The sequence below is a fragment of the Ascaphus truei genome, chromosome 3 (assembly GCF_040206685.1).
Source record: "Ascaphus truei isolate aAscTru1 chromosome 3, aAscTru1.hap1, whole genome shotgun sequence".
Classification (NCBI taxonomy): domain Eukaryota; kingdom Metazoa; phylum Chordata; class Amphibia; order Anura; family Ascaphidae; genus Ascaphus; species Ascaphus truei.
In genome coordinates this window covers 77,717,190-77,735,271 of record NC_134485.1, presented here as the reverse complement: position 1 = coordinate 77,735,271, position 18,082 = coordinate 77,717,190, and the positions used below count along the sequence as shown (strand labels likewise).

Genomic DNA, 18,082 nt, shown 5'->3' with positions numbered 1-18,082 from the left:
CTTGTGTGTGCCAGAAAACCTGTGTTTTAATGAATATCACCTGGCGTCAGTAACTCATAGTCCTCATGCTTAAAGTTATTTCAAGGTTACAATCCTTATTAAAGTTCAACAAAACAAATATCGCTTGGAGATATGCTAATAGATAGTGACCGTGGTGCTACCCAGCAGCTGGTTTAGATCACACTGCTAGAGCTGCTGTTCAGAAAATCAGTGGTTGTAGTTTTTAGTCCTGTTGGATCTGACACCAGTACCCCATTCCAGTCATTAGGTGCCTTAGGCTTGTCAACTAAATATAGTTGTTATTGACATCCTTTTAGCAGAGCCATCTTAACAACATTAGGGTCCCCCGGGCAAAGCAGTGCACGGGGCCCTGCCTACACTGTAGCTCCCAGCCTCCCACGCGCTCACTAGCAGTAGCAGGCACTGGAAGTGCTGCACTGCTAGGCTGTGAGCGGTTGTGACGCGAGCCGGGGTGCCGGCGGGCGAAGAGTGTGCGGAGCCGGGGTGCCGGGCGGGAGGAGAGCGAGAGGAGCCGGGGTGCCGGGCCGGGGAGAGCAAGTAGGGTTGCCAGGTGGCTCGTCCAAAAATACTGGACACAATGGTGAAAGGTGCGACGCACTGGAGAATTGTGGTGGGGAAGAATGTTATTTATAAATGGAGAAAAAGGAAGAATGGCGGAGCACTACAACAAATGTCTATAGAAAAATAAACAAACAGGAGAGTGCGTTTCCCATAAAAAATAATTATTTAATGGTCATGAGGACAAGAAAAGGGCAAAAAAGCCCCACCAACGGTTCACGCTTCTCAGAGCGCTTTGTCAAATGACCTGACTGTTATGTCATTTGTTCTAAATTTCATTCCAAGTATTCACCAATTTATATTCTGTTTCGTAAAAAATCTAGGGAGGAGTCTTGGGAGGGAGCAACCTTCCGAGGTTTGTTTTAGGAAATAGAATATGATATAGTGCAAATTGGTGCATGCTTGGAGTGAAATTTAGAACAAATTACGTAATGGTCAGATCATTTCTAAATAACTGACCTGCAGTCATAATGTACATGGCGAGCAATACTGATCTTACTGCTCCTCCCACAAATTCCAAGATTGTTGCACCCCCTCCTCATTCTCTCTCTACCCCTTGTCCTCTCACACTCCCACCCCCCCTTGACCCCCCTCTTGTCCTCTCACCCTCCCATCCCCCTTTGTTCTCTCACCCCCTCCTTTCATCCTCTCTCATCCCCTCATCCCCCCTCCCTTCATCCTCTCACCCCCTCCCTTCATCCTCTGTTACCCCCATCCCTTCATCCTCTCACCCCCCCTGTCATTATCAGTACAGTAGCTTTCAAATTTAGACTTCCAAATCCAGCTTTAAATTGCATATTAAATCATGCCATTGAATAAGTAACCTGCTCTGCCTTCTTGGGGATGATCTGTAAGTAAGAAGGGTGCTGCAGAGATTGCAATGCTGCTGTGATGAGAGCTGAGTTATGGAGCCTTTCTGAGAATTTACAATGGTGGTTATTTTTAATAGATCTTGAAAATGGGAAGACTGTTAGTATAGTAAAAGAAAAGTAAGGGTGAGTGAGCAATTAAACAAAGTTGCCAGTACTGTATGTACTTACTGTCTGTCACCACACACACACACACACCAAGACACACACACACACACACACACACACACACACACACACACACACACACACACACACACACACACACACAGACACACATATACAGACAGGACACAGATAGACAGAAACACAATGAGACACACAGACACAGCCTCACCTCTATGCTGCATGCTTTTCCTCCGCTCTTTGGCCCCACCCCACAGGCTCCTGCCACCTCCCGATTGGCTGAATTAGGCCGAGTCCATGGTGACTCAGCCCGTGAGGAGGCACGCTGAGGCTGAGGGAAAGCGGGTGCTTTCCCTGGCCTTGGTTAGCGCGCCGTCCCGGGGCGTGTTGGGGGGCGGGCTAGTGACGTCACGGAGCTGGTTCGCCCTCATTGGGCGAACCGCTCACGTGACCGGCCCTGCTCTCCCATGAGCGCGAAAATGTAAAATTTTCATAAGACACACGCTTCCGCACACTTGCGGAAGCGTGCGCGAGCCCCTGCTAAAGCCGCTCTCACTGCGGCTGCAGGGGCTCACTGCCGAGCAGCAGCGCACCTCAGCAAGGGTCAGCGCCTCATGCCCGAGGCCTTACACAGCAGCAGCCAATCAAAAAATGCCCAGCCCCCTAGCAGCAGCAGTCCTGCTCTATCCCATGTCCGGTATTATCTCTCATATTTTACCGGACAAGGGAACCAAATAACGACACCTGGCAACCCTAAGAGCGAGCCGGGGTGGGGGGAGAGCATTGGTGGGCACGCATGGGCAGGGCGCGTGGGGCCCCCCTATGCTGTGGGGCCCCCGGACAACTGCCCGGCGTGCCCATACGTTAAGACGGCCCTGCCTTTTAGGAAGTGTGAGATGTAACGCACTAAATATACTTTGCAAAGCCATTAGCAGAGGGATGGAAAAGTTTGGGCATCAAATATGACGTCAGCCGCTTTCAGTTTCGGAGTAGAGATGGAGTATGCAGGGCAGGACTGATCTGCAAATTGCCGCACTGTAGCTGAACGGTTGTATTAACTTTGAGGCAACCCCCGCGAACCATATACACCTTACATATTTGGCTTATGGAGTCTAGATATTAGTACTAAGGTGTTTTAAAACGTGGCTGGATGGTATTAACTTATTACCGGAGGTGTATGTTATCTCCACGTCTGTGATGAGTTCACTGGTGTTTGTCATATAACAGTGCCGTTCATTTGGTCCATTAGTGGCCTTAGCATAAGGGTTTAATATCCTGCATAGAAGATACTAGGTTTACTTACCTGAATATTGTGTGTAGTTATCTACCATGGACAATATATAGCTACATTTTACCAGTCCTGTTCTGATGTGGAGCGGGGGTAATTATACTCACTGCATACACACTATACAATTATATGCGTACAGCTGTACTCACCAAATGAGCATATAATAACATACTCCAGTACTTTCTCTTTTAATGGTTTTATTATATACTTAAAAGTTTATATAAAGATTTTTGTTACTTAGATGAGTTAGTTGAGATTATTAAATAATTTTTTGTTTTTGGTTTTATCCCTCCCGGTTTCCTATATGGATTTTTGGACATACTCCTTTAAATAATGTTTTGATGATTGGGCTAGTGTGCAAATTAGCGGGAATTCTTTGTGTGATCACACTTGATCATTTGGTGTTAATATGGTTTGCTCCCCATGCACCGCTGTGTTTAATGTTATACAAAATGAATATTAAGGTTGAGCAGTGACAATCACCCTCCTATGCTACTCAAGAGTACCTCAGCAATGGCCCCTTCTAAATCCTCCATGTACAGAAGAGCTCTCATGATTAGATGTGCCTTTTTGCTTTGTATAGAAACCATTTCTGTCATCACCAATCCTTGCGTTAAAATCTCATAGGAGATATAGTTATTGAAACTATCAGACCTGTGGACATAGTTCTTATGTTCCATGTGAAGGTTGAGTGCAGTTGCACCTGAACTGTTTTGACTTTAGTTCCATGATTATGCTCAAAGTGAGGTGTTTCAGTGTTTGTTTGAGTGTTACTCTAATAGCCAAGCATCCATTGTATTGTATGTCTTTATTTATATAGCGCCATACACTGGCGACACACTTTATTCGAGCTCGGCTAGTCCCACGAATTCGGGTATACCCGAGTGTATTGAGGTTTGTGACTGTTTTCTGCCCGAGTGCATTGAGTTATTTTCCGGCAGGGATTGAAGCATTTTATTCCCGTTGGCTGCAATACTGCACAGTACATATATATATATACTGCATTACAATTCATGAATTTATGCCATCTGGTAGACACGCGAAGCATTGCAGCCTATTAAATCCTAATCATTATCATTTAACAGATCAGCCGCCCGTCAGCCAGGCATGAACCCAGGCTGGGAAGGCAAATGCAACGGGGCTTGTCAGAGGTGAGGAGCGGCGCATTCCAGGTATCTGCCAGGTACATACCGGGTATTTGCTCGAATAAAGTGTGTCGGTGCAGTAAATGTACATAGCGCTTCACAGTAGTAATACATATATAAATAACAAATAATATAAATCAGGTCATGGGAATAAGTGCTTCAGACATAAAAGTAACATTAAGAAAGGGGAGTCCCTGCTCCGAGGAGCTTACAATCTAATTGGTAGGTAGGGGAACATACAGAGACAGTAGGAGGGAATTCTAGTAAGTGCGTCTGCAGGGGGCCAAGCTTTATGTATCATGTGTCCAGGATTATCCAGTGCTATTCATATGCATCTTTGAGCAGATGTGTCTTAAGGTGGGTCTTAAAGGTGGATAGAGAGGGTGCTAGTCAAGTATTGAGGGGAATGGCATTCCAGAGGTGCGGGGCAGAAAGTGAGAAAGGTTTAAGGCGGGAGAGAGCTTTAGATACAAAGGGGGTAGAAAGAAGATATCCTTGAGAAGAACGCAAGAGTCTGGATGCTGCATAGCGAGAAATTAGGGCAGAGATGTAAGGAGGGGCAGACTGTACCAGATCAGCACTGTATTGGTTGGGGCTGCCCAACTTAAAGCAGGCAGTAGCTGATCAGTGAGGTTAAAATTACCTCTCCTAGTGTCGAATTTATGTGGTGGTGTCTATTCCCTAAACCAATTGACGTGAATTTGTAACAGGTATTTCCTGTGATGTATCTTCGCTAAATAGTAAGCAAAGCTGAAGTGTCCTCTCCGGAGAGCAAAAGGCCTGGGGAATACATATGTAGGTCACGGATTGCACTCAAAGATCACTTAGGTGGCAGTAAATCTGAAAACCAGCTTGGCTGCAGGAGCAAAGGAGATCTTACCGTTTTGAGCCCACCGGGTCTAGACTGACTGCCGACCAAAGCAAAAAAAAAAAAAAGCTCAGTCTGCTATGTCATGGCAATTAGATTGTAATTATTGTAAATAATATGGATAGCGTGTACTGAAAGTATACACCTATCTACCTACAGGTTTGAGGTTTAAAGGGGCAGTCGCATATACAGTACTGTAGGAAGCAAATAAATCCCGCAGCCACGGGCCCACTCCGCAGCAACGCCCCCCCCAGCCATTGGTCTACCTGCAGCAATGACCCCCGCACAGCCATCGGCCCTCCCACAACCCCCGGGCCTGACCTGAGTCCATCCCCAAGGTAAGTCTTATTTGTATATGTATTGAGGGGGGAGGGGGGTATATTTTTATATGTATGGGGGGGTATATTTTTATATGTATGGGGGGTATATTTTTATATGTATTGAGGGGGATGGGATTTTTTATATGTATTGGGGGGGTGGATATATTTTTATATGTATTGGGGGTGGGGGTGTATTTCATATATGTATTGAGGTGGTTGGGGTATTTTTTGTATATGTATTGGGGATGTGTGGGTGTGTTTTTTTATATATTTATTGGGGGAGGTGGGGGTACTTTAGATGTATTGAGGAGGTGGTGGTATTTTTATATGTATTGGGGGGGTATTTTTATATGTACAGGTAATGGGGGGGCATAGAGGTATTATATATATTGGGGGGGGTCTCGCATCTTTTACCATTGTGTCCAGTATATTTGGACAAGCCACCTGGCAAACTTTTTTTGTTGTATACATTTAGCCATGCTCTGTAGTACTCTTTTTGATACACACAAAAAAAAAAAAAAAAAAATTATATATATATATATATATATATATATGTATATATATATATATATATATATATATACATATATATGTATATATATATATATACATATATATGTATATATATATATATATATATACATATATATGTATATATATATATATATATATATATATATATATATATACATACATATATATATATATACATATATACATATATATATATATATACATATATATATATATATACATATATATATATATATATATATATATATACATATATATATACACATATATACATATATACAACAGACGACAGAGAAGCCCAATGCTACATCCAACATGACAGAAACACACAGTAAAATACTTATATATTCTCTTGAAATAGGGTCATTTAGTTTAACCCTTTGGCCAAAGCGTTGTAAGCTTGCGAGCCACGACAAGGCAGACACCCGTTCGCAAGTCCTAACACTACCAGATAAAATACTAATATACCTCTATTAGGATTAAAATTCTCATTTACCTCTATTAGGAGGGAGAAAGACCACAGTGGGTCTATATATATATATATACATACATATATACATTATATATATATATATATATATATATATATATATATATATATATATATATAATCTGGTGAGTTCTCGGGTTAGAGCTTGCTGGGATTGTGTGTTTATTAATTATTCAATTACCCTTAAAGTGAAACAGTCTTGTGTGAAATTATTCCTAAATTAATTTCTGTTAGGCATTTAAAATGTATGCTTAGATATTTATTCTCCTACATTTATCCTCTGGCAAATGATCGCATAATAATTACTTTACAACACCGAACAAAAGAAAAGCAATGGTTATTAATAAGGCCATTGGTGTCTATATAGGTAAATCATAAGAGAGATTATATCAAGATGTAAAAACCAACGAAAGCCAAACCATTAAAAGTTGTTATATATATATATATATATATATATTAGTAAATAGCATTTTTTTTATATTGTGATGCACCACAAATATCAAAATTAGATTCATAAGCTTCAACATAATAAAATAAAAGTTAAACAAATATAGTGTGCAAGTTGAGTCTGGGATTTTCAAAGGAGAATTTGTGCAGAATACAATGGTCTCGAGACAAATTTTTTTTTTAACATTTTTAATAACCCTACTGAAGTTTTTGAAATGTAGGTAAAATATCAACCATACTGAGGAGATTGCTCAATCAAGGGTTCAGATCATAAGTTTATAATCTTCTATCAACATATTAACTTAAACAATTCCACAATGATGCATAGTCTTGTGAAGAAAACTAATATGGAAAGATAACTTATGATATAACTTTCCTCCCTCTATCTATGATCTCATGAAGAGCGAGACGGTACATGACAGCTAAATCAGGGCCCAGGAGGAGGACCGAAGATCAGCTCGGCCAGGAAAGCATAACTTTTTCTACATTTGGAGGGGATTTCGACTTTGAACAAGCAAACTTTTGTGATTCCTCAAGAAAAAAAATTAATAAAAAATGCCTATGTGAACAGTAAGGTAACAAAAAAAAAAAATGGAATTCATGATTCAATCCAGACCCCCCTTCTGTGACTCACTAATTACTTGGACAGGTAAGTAGAAGAGAGAAGGAGCACGGCTCACAGCATCCAGAATGCAAAAATAAGGGCAACTCCAGGCAAAGGAGAAAAATATATATTATCCTTTATTGATCAGCTTTGCAATAGTATAGGATCACGCACCAACGCGTTTCATCCCACAGGACTTTCTCAACTTGAGACTTGAGAAAGTCCTGCGGGATGAACGCGTTGGTGCATGATCCTATTCTATTGCAAAGCTGATCAATAAAGGACAATATATATATTTTCTCCTTTGCCTAGAGTTGCCCTTATTTTTGCATTTTGGATGCTGTGAGCTGTGCTCCTTCTCTCTTCTACAGTACTTACCTGGATCTTCCTTCCAAGGATTGCACGCCGAGGAATCCACTCACCTGGAACACAACTAGTCAGGTAAAGGGCATTAGCCCCTCTGTTGTTACCTTTCTATTGCTGGACTGTTTCATACCATACCCCAGTGGTGAATGAATGTGTATTGGGGACCATATACTGTGGCAGCTGTGTGGGCACCACTAGGTCCCCATTTCACCCTGGGAAGATCATTCCTGTCATTATGTTATTGTTCCTGGATTCTGGATTCATTCAATGAGACTTATGCTTTGGTGAGCTTACTGTGGTGATGCACCAATATACCACATTACCTAATTACTTGGACAGACAGAATCTGTGTGAGTGTGACGGTACAGGTAAATATGGCCGCTGTCAATAAAGGCTAAGTCTGCCATTACCCCTACCTGTCAATAATACATTGATATTGTATTATGTGTTATGTATAGTTGTATGTATTTTACTTGGTTCCAGCACCTCAGGAACCAGGGGTTCATGTGTGTGCAGGAGTATTGTTGCAAATCGGTCTGTGACTTTTACCTATACTCCGCTTATGTTGTACTGTAAATGTTATGTTGCAGTTCTACACACCAATCAGGGCCTGGGCATGTAGGCAGCACCTGGCCCTGAATGTTTCCAAGTTATGTTTTTTTAAGTGTATAAATTTGGATCCGCAGCAGATCGACCAGTTCCTTTGGTCTGCGGATTTCAGCGGATCAATGCCAAAAATGGCGATTCATGTTTTACAGATTTTTTTATTATAACCACACATGCCGCAGATTCCGCAACCTATAGATGGATTTGAAGAATCCAATCCACGGATTCAGCAATCTGTAGGCGGATTCTGCCAACGGATTGCGGAATTCGCAGTTTGGATTCTACAAATCTGTCCATGGGTTGTGTATCCAATGGCGGATCTGGATGAATCCGCCAAAATCCATCTGCAGATTTTACACAGCAAAACGTACTTTGGGGGCAACATCAGCAACAATCTGGGGTACAGATTTCAGTGAATTCACCCATCTCTAGTAAGGAGAATTAAAAAAAAAAAAAAAAAAAAAAAAAGAGTAAAAAGGAGGTTAGAGAAACTGGAAGAAGAAAAGAAAGCGAGAGACATGAGGAAAAAACAGGAAGCGGAAAGACACAGGCTTGTGCTAATATAATCGGTTGCACAGCGGGGTAATATAATCACCCTACATGTACATGTACTTAGCAATTAAAAACTTCCTAATTTGATAAAGATTTTTTTTTTAAAGTAATTCCTTTCGTCTTTATTTTAAAGAAAGAACTGATGAGTCAGTAATCAGTAATAACATTTGGTTATGTTAATTATTATTTAAAAAAATTAGATATTTGCGATTATACTATAGATTGTTCTATGTTACATAGTCAACAAAGAAAAATTCTTCAACAACCAGAAGTGGAAACCAGAATGTAAACCAGAATAGTAATAACTGCATACAAATGAAGGTGGTGTGTTCTTCATTTTTAGAAAATCACAGCAGATTATCCGTGCTATATAACATTTTAGCGACACATGATATTTTACTAATCTCCCACACATCCCCCCCCCCCCCGTCCTTTTGTTCATTTCTTTTATAAGGATAAGACAATTTAAAATATAATCTGAAGAAAATCAAAGATATTTGAAGAAAAAATCTTTACTTACGTTGTCATGCTTAAAAAAACACAACATCTTCAATTCTCGGAAGACCCTTTTACAAGAGACAAGATTTTGGAAGACGTTGGGCATCTTTTTGAGAGCAACTCTCTTTCCATCTCTTGGATCAGTTACTGACCTATGGGATCGGGGGGAAAAAATATATGTCAATACAAAGCAGATTTTTATCTTGAAAACCCCCAGATTCCTTACCAATACTGTTTCGCTTACTAGCTTGGCATCCACAATAGAGACCAATAGCCCAAATAGTCTGTCTTTAATATCTATGCTAATCTGAGAAAACAAAAAAGGTTAATAGTAAAAGATGTAATTTGAATGTATTTTTTTTTTTTTTTTAATAAACTGACTGATTGTAAAACAAATACTGTGCAATATTTTATCAGAGCATTCCTTTTGAAGGTGAATTGTCAGGGTATATAAACACACACAAAAAAAGTACACGTCTTTTTCTGATGTCTCGCCAAAGGGTCATACAGTACTTAACAAACACATGCGTATTCAGTTGGCAGACTGACCATGAATGATCACAGCACGCAGAGGATCTTAAGGCTTAAATATACTCAGTGACATCTTATTTTCTGCTTTTCATCACAAGATTCTTTGAATCAGACCATTTCAAGACTTTCTATTATGGTGCAGTTCAATAATATGGTTGAAATAAACGTCAATTTTCAGTTTTATTGCAACATTCAAAGCAACACATACAATAAAACAAAATAAACCTAGATACACAAAAATGTCTGTGATTTTAACATTTGTATTCACCAATCCTTGTTCTGAAACTATTACATGATGAAGAGCACATTAAGCCTAAAGGAAAACTAGCTCAAAAATATGCAAACTTTTGCTAGTATTGGTCAAACCGTGCACACAGATGTCACTTTTCAGAAAGAAATTCAACATCCATACATTTTATGCTTGTTCATGCAGAAATGTAATTTGCATTTTACCCAATATGTTATGTAACAATAGCCCTTAAGCCTTTTTGGATGGAGAATGTCTTCTAGAAGATTTTAGTTGATTGTATTCAGAGTCTTCATTTAATTGTTTCAGCTATTAATGGACTTGCTCACTGCCAGCAAGAGGACTCAAAACCAACAATGTGAGAAAAATAAAAAGTATGCCGCGTAGTTGTAAAATGTACCTGTCACCAAGTATAAAACCATTTGTCATGTCCTCATGAACTAATTTGGTAAGATCACAAAAAGAGTCTGTTTTTCTCCATCATATTTAACTTCACAAAGCTACACCATCACTGCAAACACGCAATGAAATGACATAACTGCATTGAAAAACTGAGAATTACAAAAGGATTTCATCTGATAACAGCACCCATAAAGGCCATTCTAATGTAATTTTGGATACAACCCTTAAGTAACAGAAGAATGTTGGGGATACAGCTAAACTCATTACTTGGGGTGGCCTACAAGAAAAATCCAAGTGGCTACTACACATTCGGTGTAAGGTGCCAACGGGAAAGAAAAACGTGTCATTTCTTGGAACATGGTCTAATTGCTGGAGAGAAACAGCAATAAAGGCAGAACCGTAGAGAATAGAACGGCAATCAACATGAACCACTTGCTGTATTTCTCCTGTCAGTACTGACAGTTACAGTAAGTTCTGTAATACTTGGCAAATGCAGATTTCAAACACTCACAAAGTGACAAAGAGAAGTACATTTTGACCCATAAATGTATGATGCTCTGCATAGCTTAGGGTTTATAATTAGTTTAATGGCATGGTTGGTGAGGTTGGTTAGTTACCTTAGTATAACATTTTCAAGTACAATGGGAAGTGGCTTAGAAAACAAAAAACTAGAAGGTGGAATTAGTTGACACTTTGGTGAAAAGGAAAAATGAGAACATTTAGGATGACGTCTGTTTTTGACATCCAGCATCACTAAATAGGAAGGTTAGGGGGGAGAAAGAGAGGTAGTGAGCAGTATATGTATTGTAGGCTGCCATAAAACACTACCTTTACATGGTTATATAGGCTAGGCTAAAAGGCAAATGTTTATAAAGCGCAACATTTGGGTGAGATCCAGAGAAGAGAAAACACAAATGCTACAAGTCATTTGTGAATTTAAAAGATATATATATATATTTTTTTTTTCATGTAGTTTTTCATGTTCATCAGTACCGTGTTAGCCGAGCTTCAATAATCAAAAAATAAATAGATGATACCGTTCTGTGGCTAACGAAATACTTTTATTTGTGCGAGCTTTCGAGATACACTGATCTCTTCCGGCGATGTTCATTGTAACATCGCCGGAAGAAGAGATCAGTGTATCTCGAAAGCTCGCACAAATAAAAGCATTTCGTTAGCCACAGAACGGTATCATCTATTTATTTTTTGATTATATATATATATATATAGATATATATCTATATATTTCTTTGTATCCTTTCACGATTGTTTTTGCCTCTACCTTTCAGAAATAATATAAACTAAGTTGCGTTGGCCCTTAGAGGTAAGTTCTGCAGTGTTATTACAGCAGAAGATTTGCAAAGTAAATAATGATTACACTTTAAAGAGGCAATCCACGCCGCGTCTTTAAAAAAATAAATAAAAAATCTTGTGTTTTAAAATATGCAGGATTTGATTATTTTTATGAAAACTAATTACCTAAAGCTGACTATCGATTGGTTCTCCAGTGATCAGAATTTTTCTGATTGTTTCCCAGGGTTCACTAAATGGCTGCCTTTCAAATTCAAATCAATCCTTCACTCAGTGTAATTCAGCAGCTACAATATATCCTTATACAGCTCAACCCCTTTATAGCGCGATCCGCTGCAACGCGGATCCGCTATAACGCGGTCTGAGCGTAGCTGATGTTAAAATTTTTCCATATTTATATATATTTTTTAAACATTCAATGCTTTATTGCTAACAGACACATACACACACACACACCATTGAACATGAATACATTTTATATAATACACATGCAGGAATCGAATTATAATTTATAAATTATTATTTTATAATTGATAAATTATATAAAATAATAATTTATAAATTATACCATATCATACAGGAATCGAAACCTATATGCTAGTACCAATTCTCTATGCTAGTACCAATTCCCTACCTGCAAGCCATAGGGTTACTATAAAAACAGTCTGTTTTATCACACCAATCCTGTGGCGTAGTAGGTAGGGAATTGGTACTAGCATATGAAATGTCCTGGGTTCGATTCCTGCATGTGTATTATATCAAATGTATTCATGTTCAACTCCCACATGGTGTTAGGGGTGTGTGTATGTGTCCGTTAGCAATAAAGCATTGAATGTTTAAAAAAATTTTTTAAAAATCCCGTGTGTGTTGACCCTCCTCTGCGCTCGAACGTCTACGTAAGTGCAGTGCGCATGGAGAGCTGCAGAGAGGAGAGAGCTGCAGATGCCGGTAAGTCCTTGTGCGGCAAAATTTTATAACGCGATCCCGGTAACCTTATCTATTGTTACAGTTTTCAGCTCGAACTGCTGGGAATATTAGCAACAAATTATCACAAACAGGAAAGTGTTACAAAGGATCTTGCACTGCTTAGTCAGCGATTACAGTAGGCGCGATGGTGAGTGCGATTTCGCGCGCTGGGAGAACAAAGTGCATGTGGGCACGATGCATAGTGACTGCACGGCAGATTTCTCAAACAACAAATCTTTTTGTTTTTTTCGTGTGGCTGCCAATGAGGGCGAACCAGCCTGGTGACATGTCCGCCACGCATCCCCAATCACTGGAAGCTCAGTTCACCCACTGCTCTGGCAACTGTTGCGCGTTTGCCTACTATTATCTTAGCCTTAGATTGTGAACTCTTCGGTGCAGGGACTCCTTTTCCTAGGTGTCACTTATGTTGAAACACTTCTTTCCACTATGTTATTTGTATTATGTTATTTATATGATTGTCACGTGTATTACTGCTGTGAAGCGCTATGTACATTAATGGCGCTATGTAAATAAAGATATACATACATACTTTATATACACTGCTGGGGACGTGCTAAAACCTGCTATAGAAATCAAAAGATGCTCAGTATATTAAAATTCTAGTATTATCTAATACTACAGAACTGATTTATTAAAAAAATTAATAAAATAAAAAAAAACACATACGATATTGCTTGGATTGCTTCTTTAAGATTTCAAAACGGTTATGAAATATTGCAGCCCTCAGAGTTATTTTTATTGCTCAATTAAAGGCGCAAGGCGTAGGAGTCATCTTTGCACACAGTTTCTGTCATGAAAGCACTGCACAGATCTTTTGTTACTGAGGAGTGCAATGACTCCATAAATGGGCCGTTTTAATCTAAGGCCAAGTTTATGCTGCCTGCGCGCCTGTCGTTGAAGTAGCGCGTTGGCGCAGCAGCGTTTTGAGAAGACAAAATGTTGTCTTCTCAGGCGACTGCCGCGTGACATCAGCGTCACATTAGCTGGTTCAGCCAATGAGAGCGAACCAGCTTCGTGACGCATCCACCATGCCTCTGCCACGCCCACAAACGCCTGCAACACTATGAGCACAGATCTCCTGTGCTACAGCAGTGCGGCATGGATGGAGCTCGCACTCTCACAAGCAAGCGGAGTGTAGGAGCTCGGCCTAAAGATGCAAAAAAAAGTCAGAAGACCAACTAAACCAAACAGCATTAAATAAGGAATCACTTTTTTCCACACAGATGGCGATTTTCCAACAGTCCAAATCAGAACACCAGGGGGAGTTTGTAACCCTAGAGCAGGCAATGTGCTTGCATGGTGATTCTATGGTAAAATTGTAAGCCATCTGAAAGAAGGTGCACTAAAGCTGTACCTTACACCAGCGGTGTGCAAACTTTCAGTCTGCACCCCCCTGCCTGCTCTACATCCTACTCGCGCCCCGCCCCCCCCAACCTGGTGTCCGGCATCTTCTGACGTCCCAATGTTGCGTTGCCATGTGATGCTGCGTTACCATGGCGACTCGTCACTGGAAACTGACAGAGACCAGGTAAGGAAAGTTAGAGGCCTCGCGTGCACTCCCCGGCATTTAATAGAAATGGCTTGGGGAAGAGCGTGGGGCTCTTTAGCCGCCGCACCCCCTGCCCCCCAGTTTGCGCACCCTTGCCTTATACAATATCTGGACCTACACAGGCAATTCTGTGTCATTTAATCCAAGAACGGAAGACTTGTTTTAAGTTATATACTGAACTGTAACATACTATATAAGTAAGATTGCACAATTTTTTTTGTCCACTGTTTCGAGCAAAGTTTTTACTTAAGTCGGGGAGCATGATACTCATTATCTGGAAGATTAAGCATATTAAAAGGGAATGTATCAACACATGTATCGCAAGCAATAGAGTTTTATTTGACTGTTTTATATTGATAAGCTTTTGGGAGCAAAATACATTTGTATAAAAACAAGTATTGAGAGCTTTAGAAAAATAATTTAGAGTGAGCGAGCACGCACGCACGCACGCACGCACACTAGAGTAGCTAATGATCTTAGAAATGCAGCAGTGTAGCACATTCGCCTCATGTTTCACTTTCTCCATCATTGGTTTCACAAGTGAAGATGTATGTATTTAATAGCATTTCAAATTGAAGCCTAAAAGAAAAGCACAAGAAATATCACAGGACATGCAACATATTATGCTCGTGTCAGGGGGTTCATATCCAAGACAAAAATGCCGAGATTCCCAAGATGCAGCTACTAAGGCTGAGTCCATACATTATGGTGGCCCTTTGCAAAACAGTGCTTATGATCTGCTGTGACTAGAATGTGCAGCCGTGCAATCTATTGTACAGGGCAGACAAGAAACACATTTCTAAATGACTTACAAATGGAACTGGCTTTTTCAAAAAGATTTATTAAAATAGTCTCCAAATGAAAATGCCCCCTGTGTTCTGTGAAGAAGAAAAAAAAAAGGCACTGTAGAAGACAAAGGTTTGTGGACAACAAGTGACCAGTGATTTAAAGATGACATCATGTTTACATTGTATGGAGAAGGGACATGGTTACATGTGATTATGTAAAAACCCTACACAGCATCTACAGTAGTTACAAAAAGACCCCTGAAACATAGAATATTCGGGGGGGGAGGGGGGGGGTTATGTAGTGTTTGTAATCATATAGAATGCTGATCGTTTCTGTAAAAAATATAACAAACACAACAACACTATTTTACACATACAGAATAGGTGGGCAGGGACTCTCCAAAGGCACTGTACGCGTTTAAAAAGCTGAACTGATTACAACATGTGTCAGTAATCCACTTTGGCCCTAAATAAAACAGGTACTTTAAATGACCCCAACTTTTAAGTTCAACTCCGTTCCAGCAGGAAATGGTGCCAAATCAAACATTATTGTCCCCGGTTTAAAAATATATTTTACTTGGTATGATATATCATTTCACTGGAAAAAACAAGCTGCACTTCCCCATGTGTTGATTTCATACTTTATACACAAGTTACAGTTTTACAGAAACAGAACCTATGCCAGTGTTTTTCAACCAGGGTTCCTAGGAACCATTGGGTTCCTGAGGTATATCTAAAGGTTCCCTGTAATTTGCAGGTATTTTAAAATTGTACCAAATACAGAAGAATTTATAATGTATCCGATCTCGGACGCGCTGATAGACAGGGTTGGGATTCCTCAGAATTTCACATAGGGTTCCTTAACCAAAAAAAGTGGGAAACCACCAACGTATGTAATTGACCAGTTGCATCGCACTGCATTTCAATTCCTTGTAGCAGACAAGCTTGCTTAGGCCCGGGCCATAGAGGTGTGGGGAGAGCGGAGGCGCGCTAACGCTGAGGCTCGCCTGCTTCAGTCAGCGCGATAGCACGGACTTGCAGGCGAGCCAGCGTGCGCGAAGGGAGCCGGGGGGAGGTGGTTGGAGGTGGGGCAGTGACGTCGCTGGGCCAATCGCCCGCAACGCACTGACGTCAATGTCACGGCGCCGTGACGTTAACGCTGCTGTGCAGTTATTGGAGGTTTTCAGCCGACAGCGCGCTGAAAAACAGCTTGGCGCTCGGCTGAAACCTCCAACGCCTCAGCACGCCTGCGGACGCTCGCGTGAGCCCCCTCTCAAGGCATCCTCATGGAGGATGCAGGGGCTCAGCGCGGAGCATCCGCACGCCTCAGCACGGCTGGTCCATCTATGGACACAGCCTTATAGTGACGGTGACATGACCGATGACATCACCGTCGCCACTAGCGAAAGTTAAACTTTAGTTTTAAGCGACGTCGCTGGCGACAAGGCCAGTGACGTCACGAAGGAGGCGGCCAGCACTCTCTGATTGGTTTAGAGACAGTCACATGTGGCGACTGTCTGTAAAAAATGAAATTTACTCGGCTTCAAAACATTTTATCGCTCCGTCGCCCTTACTATAAGATAAGCGCTTGGACGGAGTCAATGGATTTGAGCGCCGTTGCCAGGTACTGTAAGCGCAGCCTTACTGTTTAAGGGGAAATTGTGGTTCTGGTTAACTGTGGCAAATATTGGATTGTTAAATGTTATTGCTAGTGCAACAACTAATTCAGCAAAATGAGTCAGGTGACTGACAAAATTAAGGAATGGATCCATGAAAACATTTTTAAATACAAGTAGGACACCAATAAAAATGGTGTTTCACCATACGTGTAAAATGACCTCAAAGCATTAAAAAAAACCTCCTAAAAACTACTAATAACTGATATCCAAATTATTAAGTTACACTTGATCTGCTTCACTGGCACATATTTTAAACATGTTAGCACCCCCCCTCCACATTACTTATCCCCATTCATTTAGAATCTACTAAAAAGAATGCCATGTTTCTTATAAAGATTTTTTTATCCCTCCTATCATGTGTTATAAAAATATTAGAGGCGCCCTAAAAATGCAGTATATTACATTATTTAGGCCTGTACTTGTTAATCATTAAAGCATTTCAACAGGTTCTCTACATCCCAAAATACTCACAGAGATGCCTACTGGAGAACGAATATCCTGTTGGTTAATATGTGGACACATTTTATACAAAATAAATTATGGTAAGCTTTAGAGCAGAGTAAATGCTATAGACGTTATGTTTTCACTAAGCAAAGCTTTCCATTACGCTCCGTGGTAGTATACAGTACTACATTGCAGGTTTCATGTAAGTAGGAGGGGTAGATTTTCCCCACAAACATGAACCTTTGCTTTAAATTGCTGACACACGAGTTCTATTCCACAAATAAAAAATGGCGTAGTTGATCCTGAATAACAATTATAAATAACTTCTGCAACTCACAGTGCAACATGAATAGGGTTGCCAGAAATTGCGTATATACGGGATTGTCCCGTTGTCCCAGAAAGGTTTGTTGGAACGCATAATTGTCCTGGATTTGAGGGGCAACGGAACAATTCAGGGACGAACATCCGGCCTGCAATGACAGGAGGAAAAGGATGGCAGTAGAGTGGGGGATGGTGGTTGCGGAGGAGCATGGTGGCAGCAGCAGAAGGCAGTGGTGGAGCCCGCCCCAGCGGTATAACTCGTAAGTTGTAATTGAGTTCGAGGTCATACCGCTGGAGCCACCACTGCCCTCTGCAGAAGCTGCCATGGTCCTCCGCAGCCGCCTTCTGACATCTTTCTCTTCCCGTCGCTGAATTGTCTGCCAACAGAACAGGCTTCACTCTACAGGTAAGTGCAGCGCAGCAAACTTTGAGCAAGGGGGGGGGGAGCTGAGAGGTGATGGGGGGCTTAGAGGTTGAAGGGAAGGCTGTGAGGAGGAGGGAGGGGACTGAGAGGAGATGGGGGGGCTGAGA

The 18,082-nt window shown here is 40.8% G+C and overlaps 1 protein-coding gene across 1 annotated transcript in view; it reads right to left on the bottom strand.

Moving 5' to 3' along the window:
• The window catches only part of NLK (nemo like kinase), a 217,275-nt gene that overhangs the window by 101,771 nt on the left and 97,422 nt on the right, over nucleotides 1-18,082 (bottom strand). The window contains exon 2 of the mRNA XM_075594349.1: nucleotides 9,315-9,444. Coding sequence (XP_075450464.1) covers nucleotides 9,315-9,444 — 130 coding nt within the window. The remainder of the gene's footprint in view (nucleotides 1-9,314; nucleotides 9,445-18,082) is intronic.